The following is a 15451-nucleotide window of genomic DNA, read 5'->3' as shown; positions in this document are numbered from 1 at the left end:
ATCAACTCAATACCAATTTATTTTAATCCTTTGATATCTCAAACTTACAGATGCAGAAAATCATGATCGAATATGAACTCTAAACAGTGAGACGTAGAAGAGACACGATACCGTTCTTAACATCAGGTCAGTTTCAATATCCACTGTTCCGAATTTTTTTCCCGTCATGATCCATTAATGTGAGAATTTGATGAGAAATGGCACTACATTTTGAAGAAATTAATCACATGTATTTATAGTTAGTTAATCTATATTCATAACTAGCAACAAATTACACAACTAAAATTAACTGTGATACTTGTTATTGACGCCAGCGGGACAGGCGGAAAGAACATCGATTCCAAAGGCAACGCCCCAATAGGCAAGCTTGAAAATTGATCAGATAGAAAAGGAATCGATAGGCTAGTACCGGCCCTGTCTACTGTAGTAATTAGTTCACAGAAAAACCACCGGGTTCCGTTTATCCATTAAAATATAATCAAAAGGCAATGAAATTTTATCTCTCGGTTTTGAGCTGATGCTCGAAATTGGACCTTGTAACGAACGTGGAACTCGTCAACAGGGCGTGGCAGTGGGACTTTATTGTTTAGAAAGCTACCTGTACGTGAGGGACACCTAATCTGTTAACTAAAACAATGGATTCTATTATATGGATAAATACGGAGGCAGCCCGACCAATGGACGCATGTTTTAAAGATACTGTGAATGTCTGGCAATCAAAAACTACTATTACTGGATCTTAAGTGGACGAAGCTACCTAAAATTCTTTAAGTAAGTTTTGATTTCATATTGATGTTCTTAACCTGTCATATTGTTTTTCATGTCCACATTTTGTGTGTAAATGCTTTATATTGTATGTGAATACTTCATATTTGCGTGTGAATGCTGTATATGTGTATGTGCGTACTGTGTGCTGTATATATGTGTGAATGCTGTATATTTGTGTTTGAATTATGTATATTTGTGTGTGAATGACGTAAATTTGCACGTGAAAAGCTGTATACAAAGTATTTGTATGTGAATGCTGTATATTTTAGTGTAAATGCTTTATATTTGTATGTTAATGTTGTATATTTGGGTGAGGGTGCCGATATTTGAGGGTGAATTCTGTATATTTGTATGTTTATGTTGTTTCAGAGTTATGCTGCATATTTGAGAGTGAATGGTGTATATGTAAGGATTGTACCTCATTTTCACTGCGTATACGGTAGTATGCTTGCAGTTTGCAACGACCAATTCCTATGGTTAACACGTTAGCGCGTCATAGGATATATTCGTTGCCAACTGCGGGAATACTACTGTATACGCAGTCAAAATGAGGTACAATCCTTATATTTACATCAAACAAATCGTTTACAATACAGTACGATGAAAATACGAGTCAGGGTGTGGTGGGACATTGGTAACTACAGCAGCCATGGTTGCTAAAATAATATAGTTACAGTGAATCTACATAAAGACACCAGTATTGTTAACAAAATTAAAAGAAACAACTCAACATTTTTGTTTAATACCTTTTACGTTTTTAATTAATTGATATGTTCATAATCAACAATTTCCGTCTCAGATTAACTATGGTTGTCAAGCACAGCGTGTATGTATTGACACGAATTAAGTAGTGACGTGGTGAAATTTTCTCTACGAACTATACGCTTCAGCCATTTGTTGTTAGCTTACCTCGTTGAGAGGTTAAATATGCGTCCATTTCCGCCATATTCAGTTTAGTTTTTGACAAAATACTCACTTGACGTTAGCTTTTATCCAATAACAAGAGAAAACGCTAAAATTGCTTTCAAAAAGGCGCCGTCTAGAAGAAGGGAGAGATGTAAATAGTTGTATGTGAATGGAGTATATTTGTGTGTGCATGCTGCATAAGTGTGTGTGAATGTTGTTTGAGAGTGTATGCTGTATATTTGAGAGTGAATGGTATATACTTGTGTGAAATGGTGTTTATTAGAAGGTAGATTTCACCTGTATGTTGAGGAGGTGGTAGATTTCACCTGTATGTTGAGGAGATGGTATACATTATCATTTTTTGTGTACACCCTTTTGAAAAGGTGAAGTTTGACCCGGCCTGATAGCTGTAGAGGAAGGTCTACCCCAATCCGTGATAGTCCAGTACTTTTCCCCTGGCCTTTTGCGTATAGAATAAGTTCTGCCCTGGCCTGTTAACAATGATGTCAGTTTCCCGGCATGTTCACTATAGAGTAAGTTCTGCCCCTGCCTGTTCACGTTGGAATTCTGTATTGTGATAATGTGTTGATATATTATTAAATACGTGAACACTTTATATCGAACAGAACGTTGTCTCCTAGTTGTTATGTTCTAACGAGATTTATAAATCGGAGCTTTATTGAAACAGTTATTGTGTGTTAAGAGGCTTGTGTGTGTTCGCGAGATAATAATCTAGTCCCCAAATAATAGTTGTTTCTGAACCACGATTTCCCATTTGTTCTACTTTGTTGTTTGATACAGTACAATGTAAAGATTTGATTGGTGTAACTAAGACCTAGATCTATCGGATAAGGATCTTAACAGGTTGTTCCGTTATCATGTAAGTGGTTTTTAAACATGAATTGCTTAAATGCTCAATGACGAAAACATTCTATAAATTGCAAGACTATCGGCTTTGTAATAACTAGATACCGAATCATTGTCTTGTGATTGGGACACCCAGATTATTGCTGGCTAGACTATGGGACAACTAGTTAGTGGTGACTTGTGATTGGGACACCCAGATTGGTGCTGGCTAGACTATGGGACAACTAGTTAGGGGTAGCTTGTGATTGGGACACCCAGATTGGTGCTGGCTAGACTACGGGACAACTAGTTAGGGGTAGCTTGTGATTGGGACACCCAGATTATTGCTGGCTAAACTATGGGACAACTAGTTAGGGGTAGCTTGTGATTGGGACACCCAGATTGGTGCTGGCTAGACTATGGGACAACTAGTTAGTGGTGACTTGTGATTGGGACACCCAGATTATTGCTGGCTGGACTATGGGATAACTAAATTAGGTGTGGCTGCACTTTTGAACCATCAGATGCATCAGGGTGGAATAGCATAACAATATTCCCTTCAGATTAAAGTATGTTTGATTTATTATGTTAAAATGTTAAACTGTTGCATTCACCAGCAATGATGGAATAGCGAAATAGGTCTAAATAAAAAGGCTGTTCTGTAGCAAAACGACGACATTGTACACGGGTTTACTGTAACTGACGAGTACATTTTGCTTCACTGTAATTAGCATGGGACGTAAACGAGATGTTTTACTATAATTAACGTGGGACTTTATAGAGAACATTTACGGTATATGACAGGAGGTTATATAGATACTTTACGGTATATGAAGGGAGGTTATATAGATACTTTACGGTATATGAAGGGAGGTTATATAGATACTTTACGGTTTATGAAGGGAGGTTATATAGATACTTTACGGTATATGAAGGGAGGTTATATAGATACTTTACGGTATATGAAGGGAGGTTATACAGATATTGTACGGTATATGAAGGTAGATTATACAGATATTTTACGGTATATGAAGGGAGGTTATACATATATTTTACGGTATATGAAGGGAGGTTATACAGATATTTTATTTATATGACGGTAGATTATACAGATATTTTACGTTATATGACGGTAGATTATACAGATATTTTACGGTATATGACGGTAGATTATAGATATTTTACGTTATATGACGGTAGATTATACAGATATTTTACGGCATATGACGGTAGATTATAAAGATATTTTACGTTATATGACGGTAGATTATACAGATATTTTACGGTATATGACGGTAGATTATACAGATATTTTACGGTATATGAAGGGAGGTTATACCGATAATGTACGCTATATGACGGAATGTTATTAAATGCTTCGTCACTACAATAAACAATTGTTGGATAGATATTTGATTTGACTTCTGATAACGTCGTCCAATTTCTACAGTTTGCATTCCAAAAACGTTCTTTTTCCTAGCTGGTCACTGTTGAAAAACATTGACAATTTAATTTGGGAAAGGAATCAACACTAGTTGAAACTCTCTCGACCATTGGTATGGTCAAATATCTATATCAAGGTATAATGACAATAATAACATAGCCGAACTCACATTAGACATTTTAGTAACATAATATGTTAATCCTTTTCTCACTGTTGGACGTCTGTTAATGGTACATCCGGTGACATCTCGCGAGAAGTGGATACATTGATTTGGTATTGTATGTGTAATTGAATATTCTGGTCATGAGGTCTACTTAACCTCTGATGAGCACTCTAACGTATCCGTCAACCTTTTACTAGAACCGTATTGTATGGGCTCTAATTAATCCTTAATTAGCATTGTATTGTTTAAAATCTAATTAACCTTTTACGAGGGCTGTATATAATATATTCCTGGAATCTCGGCCAAATCAACCATCCCCCTAAACATCAGTTCTTTACATCACTTGGTAAAGCTGTACAATTCGCCGTGGCATTGACAGGGGTTGTAAACAAAGTGTTAAAATGAATATATATTATTAATTGTCAAAATTGTTCATTATAAAGTGAAGCCTGACTTCACCGAGACTATATGAGACCGAGTCAATGTGTCAGCTATAACGGTGTTTCGGTAAAGTCAATGTTGGCAATGACAGTAGAGTATGTTCTGTTGGTGTGGTCGTATGTTAAGAACTTACATTTTCTGTTTCTGTTACCTGTGAAATGTGAATTGGCATCTTAACATTTTCTCTTACCTGTAACATGTTGGATATTTACCTGTAACATGTTGGATATTTACCTGTAACATGTTGGATATTTACCTGTAACATGTTGGATTGAGTTCTAAACATTTATTTTTACCTGTAAAATGTGGATTGATTTCGAAATATTTATTATTACCTGTAGTATGTTTGGTTTAGTTCTTAACATTTTCATTTACATGTATTATGTTGGATTGACTTCTTAAAATTGTTTTTATCTGTAACAATGTCTACTTCAGCATTAACAGGTAACTCTCGGTATATTTCAACCAAATAATATCTACAGATTTTGACATTATCCACAGTAGTGTACACTGTAGATAATTTATATGTATTTTGAGTTTAAATTGTTATTTTGTTGTTATGTCGGTATTCTGATGTTGTTTATAAATCAAAGTAAGGTTTTATCACAAAAACAGTGGATACATTTCCTGATTCTTGTTTTGAGTGCTTCTCAACAATCAGACAAAAGTGTTTTTATCTGTTAACGATTATTTTCGCAGCTGTGTTATTTTTTTCCTTTTTCAGGACGCTAGCAGTTTGATGACTAATTGGTGACCAAACGATACTTGACGCATCATGTCGTCTGGATCAAAAAGTGGAAGTTCTACTGAACGAACAACAGATGGTAAACGGAGTGTTACGGAAGGAAGGCCCAACAATGGTTCGCTAGGGTTAGGGCTAGGTCGACAAAAGTCGAAAGGCAGACTATTTAAAAGCACCAAATCAAGTCCGATAGGAAACTGGACGTCTGTTAAAGCAATAGGCGTCAAGAAAAGGGCGAAACCGTCACAAGCAATCCAAGAGGATAAAGAATCTAAGGCAGAACCCGAAAGTGTCATTGATATTGAAGTAGAAGATATCACAGTGTCCGCTTCTACAGAACAGGTAAATATCAGTGACAAAGACGGTGTGGAAATAAACACTGAAGCTGACAATATCAAAAATAATAATATAGAAAATGGAAAAGACAACCCTAATGTAGTTGTTGAAATAGATAACGCTCAATCAGAAGTTAAAACAGAGACTGTAACTCCTAAAAAGGACAGTTTAAACAATAACGGACAAGAAGATCCGAAAGTAAAACCAGTAACTTCAAATGGAATATCACCAATCTCTAATGGAGCGCCACAAAGAAAGGAAAACCCCTTCTTTCGCGAGAAGTCAACATTAGCGCCACCGAAAACGCCTATAACGAAAAACGAAAGACTGGATACGCCAGACAGCAAGAAATCTCTCCCAAGACGAGATTCGTCGAGACTTTCGCTGGATGGGACTTCTCGTGTGTCTGTTGACGCAAAGTTGCAAACAGCTGGAGTAGTTTACCCAACAGAGGAAAAACCCCAGAAATCAGTGTTCTCTAACAACGATTCCTGGATACGGTCCGCCATTCCGTCACTGCCGCTATGGTTTGCCATTACCTGCCTTGTCCTCAACATTTTAGTTCCTGGTTCCGGTGAGTAAATTCACCAAAAATATAGCACAGAATAAAATGAGGTATATGAGGTCTTTCTGTGTATTTTTTGCCCAGTCCTGCTGTTACACTTAATATACCACTTCGGAGAGAACATATGTAGATGATTTCGGAGGAAATAAGCCCGTGTCTTTAGATGTGTCTAATTCTGTTTGTTTGTCTCTTCATCACCACAATACACAACAATGACTCGCGTTCTGATCAGGGTTATATGAAATATAATCTTCTAAGGTGTCATTTATAATTTACCTTATCGCTTTCAGATAAATCTTTACTTATTGGATCTGATATCTTGACACTTACTTTTATGCTTTGCGCATGCGTTAACAAGAAACAAACATAAATAAGCAATCCATGTATACATGTATGTCTAAATAAGTTAAACGAAGAAAATCGGACCAATAAGTGATATTGCGATGTTCTCATTATTCCGCTATTTATTCAATAGAAAAATCCTCTTCCTTCTGATGTAGTCGTACATGTAAAGACTGCATCTTTATTTTTTTTCATTGCAAATATTTGATGTATATTTACATTCAGTATGCCTGAAAGCATTGGCGAAAATGGTATTTATTTTTCATAACAACATTAGCCTCATCACAGTGTGTAGTAATGTCGGGACCGCGTTACCACGTGTAGTACTCTCCGCCGTCAAGTCGTCGGATCTTTTTTCTTTCTTTTTCCCCCGTAGTCTTTAAAACAATCACGTTACGGTCTCCGAAATGTCAAAATCATTAAAAAAAATCACGGTTGCTTAGACCGCGCCATGAACTATCTGACACTTTCCCGTGAAAACGGCGTTCTCTCTCCGACGTCACCTCAAGGTATTTTTTTAACAGATGAAATAGAAAATAATCATAACGTACATATAAGGAATTAATTTTTTAACGCGATTCATGGTAAATATGTACATAACGCCAATGTTATGACCTCGGGAATGTTGAAAAAATAATCCTTAATTGATATCTCAAGATACTAAATGATCTCTTGTCATAACAATACACCGAAGACGATTTCCGATGAATTGATTAACTGTGTTCTCATTTTAGTCACAGCTAGAGTAAAACATAATACGATTTTACAAGTCTCCACACGTTTATGATATTTTCAAGGTCGTGCTGGGGTGAAAATGATCCCACGTTGACCCCATTCTTTCCCATAAATCGACCAGCTAAACAGTTATGGCATATCAATTCTTTTTAAGCAATAAAAGAAATAAAAACACCTATTATGTAGATCCACAATTTTCCTTTAGTGTCGATTCTGATTACTCTCACAGGTCTATGACCAGATTTTATATCACATTGTATATAGATCAAAGAGATGTTCCTAATCTGTTATCTCCATCAATCAGGCGACACCCATATCTGATGAAACATTTGTTTGTAATTCAATATTCATGCAGTAATTACCATCTTTTAAATGAGGTCTTTATAAGTCAAGCTAAGAAACATTACTCTAGAATCAGGACCTGGTGGAGATATGATAATGCTGTTCGTTCATTGGTTGAACACTGTCACGTGCTTTATGGTTAAATGGAAGTATGTGTAATACGTCATTGAAGCCAAGTGTAACTATCATATTTAATGTTGATTATCATTTCAAAGCAAACAAAGGACTTGAAATTGAAATATGTTGTTCTCCACAAATTAACAGAGTTTATAATAATAAAGTAACAAATAACGTAGGTGGTCACTTTAATACTGATGTAGTATATAATACATGTAAACCCAGAAAGTGGAATTATCACCAGAAAGATGACTACTTTTGTTCGTTTCCTTTTTTTCTTTTTTAACTGAACAAAGTTATTTTGGTATAAATAATCTTGTAAATAAATTACACAATAATACAATTGTTTACAATAATTATGATTTTATCGACTCTGTTGTCGATGATATTATGCAATCTTTTCATAAATTATGTAAAACATGCAATTGGAACTAAAAATAATCAATCAAACTCTGTAAACAGTAAATAAACATGCATTTATATTTGAAAAAAAATCGGTTTACTAGAGAATGTCAGTCTGCTAGACAAAACTATAGAAAAGCAAAGCGATATGCTATGTAACGAGTATATCAAATCAAGTGTTGATTTAATGATGCCATTACATGTAGACTTATTCAATCATATTTTGTATACTGCTCATGTGCCGAATCCTGACTCATGGGAAATATTATCCCCGTTTTTTAAAACAATGGTTGTTTGTATGCTCGCCATAATTATCGACCTATTACTTTGATTAGTTACATGGGTAAAAAAAAGTGTTAAAAAATGAAATTCTAACTAATCCTTCTTTTGTCATTTTGAACATTTTATCCCCTCCAAATAATTCTATCTATCCAAGACTAATGTTTTCCAATGGGGAGCAATGAATGGGATTTAAAAGTTTTTTATCCAGGACAATTTCAAAGCATGACAAAAGGATAAAACATGAGGGATACCTAATACCCTTAATAACATTTCTTTTAACGTTATCAGTCTTTCCTTTTCATATATAACTAAAGAATGTCGACTGAATATGTTTGATGATATTTTAGGTGGATCTGGAAGTACAGTTAATGTTTGTATTAAAATTGGCAAAGCTAAATTTTTTATAACTGTAACTTTTCCAAGGTATGAAAGGTTTCTAAAGGACCAATTATCCAGTAGATTTTTTACCGACTTTAACTTTTCTTTGAAATTATCTTCATATATATTTTTCTTTTGAAAAGTATATATGATGCCCAGTAATTTAGATTTTCCTTGGTGATTCCAAAATTTCTTTGGGGCAGAACTTCAAACCTACGACCCCGCCTGGAGCCAATCCAAATGACTTCCGTGTTGTTGTTTTTTCTATATTGATTTTACGACCGGAAACAATTGCGAAATTTTCTAAAGTGACCAACACTGTTTCCAGTACATTATGATCATCTGAGATAGTACATGATGTATCATCTGTAAACTGAATTATCAAAAACTCACAGTTATTTATATTTATACCAGTTATTTCGGGGTCATATCTAATTGCTGCACTTAACAATTCTACACATGAAATAAAAATGCAAGGACTTATTGGGTCTCCTTGTCTGACACCCTGTTGCATTTAAAAAATTCTGAACAATGTCCATTATTTGCGACGCTACATGTATTGTTATTATAAAACATTTTAATCCATTTGATAATTGATAGTAAAAAATCATAGAATTGCAATGTTTCGAATCTGAAATTCGTTTCTAGAAAATCAAAAGCTTTCTCAAAGTCTGTAAGAAGTAAACCAGGAATATTTTGGGGTTTTTTTCTGTACAATTCAATAGATCACCTAATAATCTAGTTCATTCCCCAATGCACCTACCCTTAATAAACCTTATTTGTGTTTCACTTGTAAGAGTATCTAGAACTGTATTTAATCCTTTTGATGTTACAGAAGAAACTATTTTTAGTCTACATTTAGTAATGTTATGGGTCCCCTTTTTATATATATATGATTTAGATTTCCCCTCTTTAGGAATGAAGGTAATCATCCATTGTCGCTGCGTACATGATAACTCTCTGTCGATATAAGATTGATTTAAAGAACAAATGAGGAAATAATGTATGTCAACCCAGACGATTTAGTAAAATTTAACAGTAAACCAATCTATTCCTGGCGATTTACAGGTTCTCATAATTTAAGAGAATTCAGACATGTTTGATACTCTAATTCCCCTTCTTAACTATACCTTTCTTTATTGAAAGTTTATTGATAATAGGATTATTTTCATCGAAAAATTGACACTGAGTAATAGCATTATTTGATTTTGTATACAAAGTTTGATCAAATTTATTTTGTTCTCCTAATATATCATTTATATCATCAATTTCTTTACCATTGTCAATCATCAATTTGGGGATGAGTTTTTCTTGGTAATGACGTTTTTCTAAATTTTTCTCACCCTGTATTTTCCACCTTGTTATTTTCACTTTTTCTTAACGAAGATTTTATTAGGTCACATACAATGTAATTGTAAAGGTTTGCCTTATATAAGTGACAATTTAGAACAATAATTAGATACTAGTATATATTTGAAATTGTATGTAATACTTTACGCGGAAGACACTATATTACTATCAGACACTGCTGGTGATAACAGCTGTTCTCTACAAACGTGACGATATTCTGTATTTAAGGTACCATACTTAGCGGCTGTTCAATTCTGTGTTGTGGGAAGTCCAGAGTACAAGCCAAGGACGATCAACTTACTGTAACTTTGTGTGTCAATATCATGGTGGGCGTGGCCCAGTTGTTTACCGTCACCTTCTTGCTGGTCGGCTGGTTCTGGAGCTTGGCCTGGGGTCTCAAAATGGTCTCCATAGCTGGTAGGTATAGGGGAGTTTAATAATGATAAAACCGTTAGGTTGATCCTAACATGATACATATTACTCATTCTGAGGGCACGTGTAACTAATTTTAATACACATACGATTTTTAAAAAATAAAACAAACAAAACAATAATTTGATACACATGTTTATTTATAATCAATAACGATACTTACATACATTCGATCACTATAAGGTTTCTTTGTTTTGATCCTGTAGTTGAAGCCCGCCACCTGAAGAAACAACAAAGAGAACGAGAGCTACAGGCATTAGCACTCAGCGCATTCGGCTCGCCATCTCGGGTGCGGTCGTTGTTCTCCGGTGTTTAAGACTTCCCGTGATTATCCTTCGTGGATATTCGTTTTGCTCCGGAGACATCTATACACTTCAGTATCTGTTGCTAGGCTTCGCTGATTGGTACTACGACATATAAGAAACGTCATTCCATACGGTCTGTCAAACTGATGCTGATTGGTCAATTGATTTCATACGGACTGTCAAACGGATTCTGATTGGTTGATTCATTCCGTACGGTCTGTCAAAATGATGCTGATTGGTCAATATATTCGATGGTTTGATTTAAACTTCAAGAGTCCAATCTGATTGAAACAATGTTATGTAATGCAACCCTAGTGATGTTTTGAGACAATCTAGCTCGAAAACTAAATTAATCTCATAACAATGTATTCCAAAACAAATAGTTAATTAGAGAGGGCCGTGTTAATGGTCCTCTTCTAAATGTTTATGTGCAATGGCGCGTGACGGACACAGAATATCGATTAAACAGACTGAACGTGTTATTTCATCGATGTGACACATGACTTTTAGAACGAATGAGTAAATCTAGAAACATATAACCCTGTCTAAATATCTCACAGAGTCCCTTGGGTAAGGTAATATCTCACAGAGTCCCTTGGGTAAGGTAATATCTCACAGAGTCCCTTGGGTAAGGTAATATCTCACAGAGTCCCTTGGGTAAGGTAATCTCTCACAGAGTCCCTTGGAGAAGGTAATCTCTCACAGAGTCCCTTGGGTAAGGTAATCTCTCTCAGAGTCCCTTGGGTAAGGTAATATCTCACAGAGTCCCTTGGGTAAGGTAATCTCTCTCAGAGTCCCTTGGGTAAGGTAATCTCTCTCAGAGTCCATTGGGTAAGGTAATATCTCTCAGAGTCCCTTGGGTAAGGTAATCTCTCTCAGAGTCCCTTGGGTAAGGTAATCTCTCTCACAGAGTCCCTTGGGTAAGGTAATCTCTCACAGAGTCCCTTGGGTAAGGTAATCTCTCTCAGAGTCCCTTGGGTAAGGTAATATCTCACAGAGTCCCTTGGGTAAGGTAATATCTCACAGAGTCCCTTGGGTAAGGTAATCTCTCACAGAGTCCCTTGGGTAAGGTAATATCTCACAGAGTCCATTGGGTAAGGTAATATCTCACAGAGTCCCTTGGGTAAGGTAATCTCTCACAGAGTCCCTTGGGTAAGGTAATCTCTCACAAAGATACCTAGGTAATCCTGGTGTATATGTTATAACAATACCTAGGTAGTCCTGGTATATATATATATAACAATACCTAGGTAATCCTGATATATATGTTATAACAATACCTAGGTAATCCTGGTAGTTATGTTATAACAACACCTAGGTAATCCTGGTATATATTTATAACAATACCTAGGTAATCCTAGTGTATATATAATAACAATACCTAGGTAATACAGGTATATATGTTATAACAATACCTAGGTAATCCTGGTGTATATGTTATAACAATACCTAGGTAATCCTGGTATATATGTTATAACAATACCTAGGTAATCCTGGTATATATGGTATAGCAATACCTAGGTAATCCTGGTATATATGGTATAGCAATACCTAGGTAATCCTGGTGTATATGTTATAACAATACCTAGGTAATCCTGGTATATATGGTATAGCAATACCTAGGTAATCCTGGTGTATATGTTATAACAATACCTAGGTAATCCTGGTGTATATGTTATAACAATACCTAGGTAATCCTGGTGTATATGTTATAACAATACCTAGGTAATCCTGGTGTATATGTTATAACAATACCTAGGTAATCCTGGTATATATGTTATAACAATACTTAGGTAATCCTGGTGTATATGGTATAACAACACCTAGGTAATCCTGGTGTATATATAATAACAATACCTAGATAATCCTGGTATATATGTTATAACAATACTTAGGTAATCCTGGTATATATGTTATAACAATACCTAGGTAATCCTGGTATATATGTTATAACAATACCTAGGTAATCCTGGTATATATGTTATAACAATACCTAGGTAATCCTGGTATATATGTTATAACAATACTTAGGTAATCCTGGTATATATGTTATAACAATACCTAGGTAATCCTGGTGTATATGTTATAACAATACTTAGGTAATCCTGGTATATATGTTATAACAATGCCTAGGTAATCCTGGTAGTTATGTTAAAACAAAACCTAGGTAATCCTGGTATATATGTTATAACAATACCTAGGTAATCCTGGTGTATATGTTATAACAATACCTAGGTAATCCTGGTATATATGGTATAACAATACCTAGGTAATCCTGGTATATATGTTATAACAATACCTAGGTAATCCTGGTGTATATGTTATAACAATACCTAGGTAATCCTGGTATATATGGTATAACAATACCTAGGTAATCCTGGTATATATGTTATAACAATACCTAGGTAATCCTGGTATATATGTTATAACAATACCTAGGTAATCCTGGTGTATATGTTATAACAACACCTAGGTAATCCTGATATATATGGTATAGCAATACCTAGGTAATCCTGGTATATATGGTATAGCAATACCTAGGTAATCCTGGTATATATGGTATAGCAATACCTAGGTAATCCTGGTATATATGTTATAACAATACATAGGTAATCCTGGTGTATATGTTATAACAATACCTAGGTAATCCTGGTGTATATGTTATAACAATACCTAGGTAATCCTGGTATATATGTTATAACAATACATAAGTATTGCTGGTATATATGTTATAACAATACCTAGGTAATCCTGGTAGTTATGTTATAACAACACCTAGGTAATCCTGGTATATATGTTATAACAATACCTAGGTAATCCTAGTGTATATATAATAACAATCCCTAGGTAATCCTGATATATATATATAATTACAATAATTATGTTTAAGATTGATTTCGCATTGACGTGATGGCCCCTCTCTGGTATGTACATTTTAATTTTACTCCTATATCAGTATGTGAAATGTCTGGTATATCTATACGTATATTAGTAGACGTGGACAGATATCATTCAGACTTAGCCATGGACAGATATCATTCAGACTTAGCCATGGACAGATATCATTCAGACTTAGCCATGGACAGATATCATTCTGACTTAGCCATGGACAGATATCATTCAGACTTAGCCATGGACAGATATCATTCAGACTTATCCATGGATAGATATCATTCAGACGTATCCATGGACAGACATCATTCAGACTTAGCCATGGACAGATATCATTCAGACTTATCCATGGACAGATATCATTCAGACTTATCCATGGACAGATATCATTCAGACTTAGCCATGGACAGATATCATTCAGACTTAGCCATGGACAGATATCATTCAGACTTAGTCATGGACAGATATCATTCAGACTTAGCCATGGACAGATATCATTCAGACTTATCCATGGACAGATATCAGTCAGACTTAGCCATGGACAGATATCATTCAGACTTAGCCATGGACAGATATCATTCAGACTTAGCCATGGACAGATATAATTCAGACTTAGCCATGGACAGATATCATTCAGACTTAGGCATGGACAGATATCAATCAGACTTAGCCATGGACAGATATCATTCAGACTTAGCCATGGACAGATATCATTCAGACTTAGCCATGGACAGATATCATTCAGACTTAGCCATGGACAGATATCATTCAGACTTAGCCATGGACAGATATCATTCAGACTTAGCCATGGGCAGATATCATTCAGACTTAGCCATGGACAGATTTCATTCAGAGTTGTGTTATTGTATTCAAAATGTGCTCTATTTATTGCTTTGTCACTCTAGCGAATCTTTTTTATGTTTTAATAAATATAACTTTCAACAGATTCCGTGTGTTCACTGAAACATTTATTAAGCGGGGTTTTTTTTGGTTTTTTTTTGTGTGTGTGAAGGGTGTGTGTTCCATCATTATGTGGTAATATTTATGTGTTCCATTATCATGTTGATGTAATGATAATACTCTCTGTACTAGTGTTTGTACAATAGGGACGACATATTGCCCATTAAATCATTCAATCACTGTTCAATGTCATTACGATAAATGAAAAAAAAATCTGGTATTGAATGACGATGAATTTGCTTTAGTAGCATCCGTCAAAACTATGATGCTGGACATATTGCACTACAGAGGTAACACAAGGACGCTTGTTGGATATGGTATCTATTTCACTCGAGTTTGCTATTTTTTGAATGTTAGAAAATACACGAGCTTTAACGAGTGTCTTTTATAACGTTTAAAAAATAACTCATGAGAGTGAAATAAAAAAATCACGACCTGTTTCTACCATAATGATATGCGTCGTCAGCGGTGCGATGCGGACCTGGTTTGAATACACCTATGTTTGATATGCCGTATATGCAAATAAGACGAAGTGATATCATCATATAAAAATAACTAATAGATATTGAAATGATACATTTTGATAAATCAATGTTTTCAAATTGATTTAGTAAGGAGCAAGTAAACGGCGAGCATGGTAGACGTCTTTCACAGTTTATTGTCTGCAGTTTAACAAAACAATCACGGACAATATGGTGAGGTA

General features: G+C 35.1%; 1 protein-coding gene across 1 annotated transcript; it reads left to right on the top strand.

Annotated features, from left to right (window-relative positions):
* Positions 1-501: 501 nt before the first annotated feature.
* LOC117323249 lies at positions 502-11176 on the top strand. Its single transcript, XM_033878333.1, has 4 exons — positions 502-771; positions 5293-6220; positions 10388-10576; positions 10798-11176. Exons 2-4 carry the CDS (start codon positions 5344-5346, stop codon positions 10905-10907), a joined length of 1176 nt encoding a protein of 391 aa, XP_033734224.1. The 5' UTR covers positions 502-771; positions 5293-5343; the 3' UTR covers positions 10908-11176.
* Positions 11177-15451: the final 4275 nt, after the last annotated feature.

This window comes from Pecten maximus, chromosome 3 (genome assembly GCF_902652985.1).
Source record: "Pecten maximus chromosome 3, xPecMax1.1, whole genome shotgun sequence".
NCBI classification, from domain to species: Eukaryota; Metazoa; Mollusca; class Bivalvia; order Pectinida; family Pectinidae; genus Pecten; species Pecten maximus.
Note: the sequence above shows the minus strand (reverse complement) of the source record. Positions and strands in the feature narration are given on the sequence as shown.

Bases quoted from the DNA above. Each gene is read 5' to 3' on its own strand.
- LOC117323249 (XM_033878333.1), top strand. From the start codon at position 5,344: ATGTCGTCTGGATCAAAAAGTGGAAGTTCTACTGAACGAACAACAGAT. The intron at 6,221-10,387 runs GTGAGTAAATTC...TCTGTATTTAAG, and splicing joins CATTTTAGTTCCTGGTTCCG to GTACCATACTTAGCGGCTGT. The intron at 10,577-10,797 runs GTAGGTATAGGG...TTGATCCTGTAG, and splicing joins CAAAATGGTCTCCATAGCTG to TTGAAGCCCGCCACCTGAAG.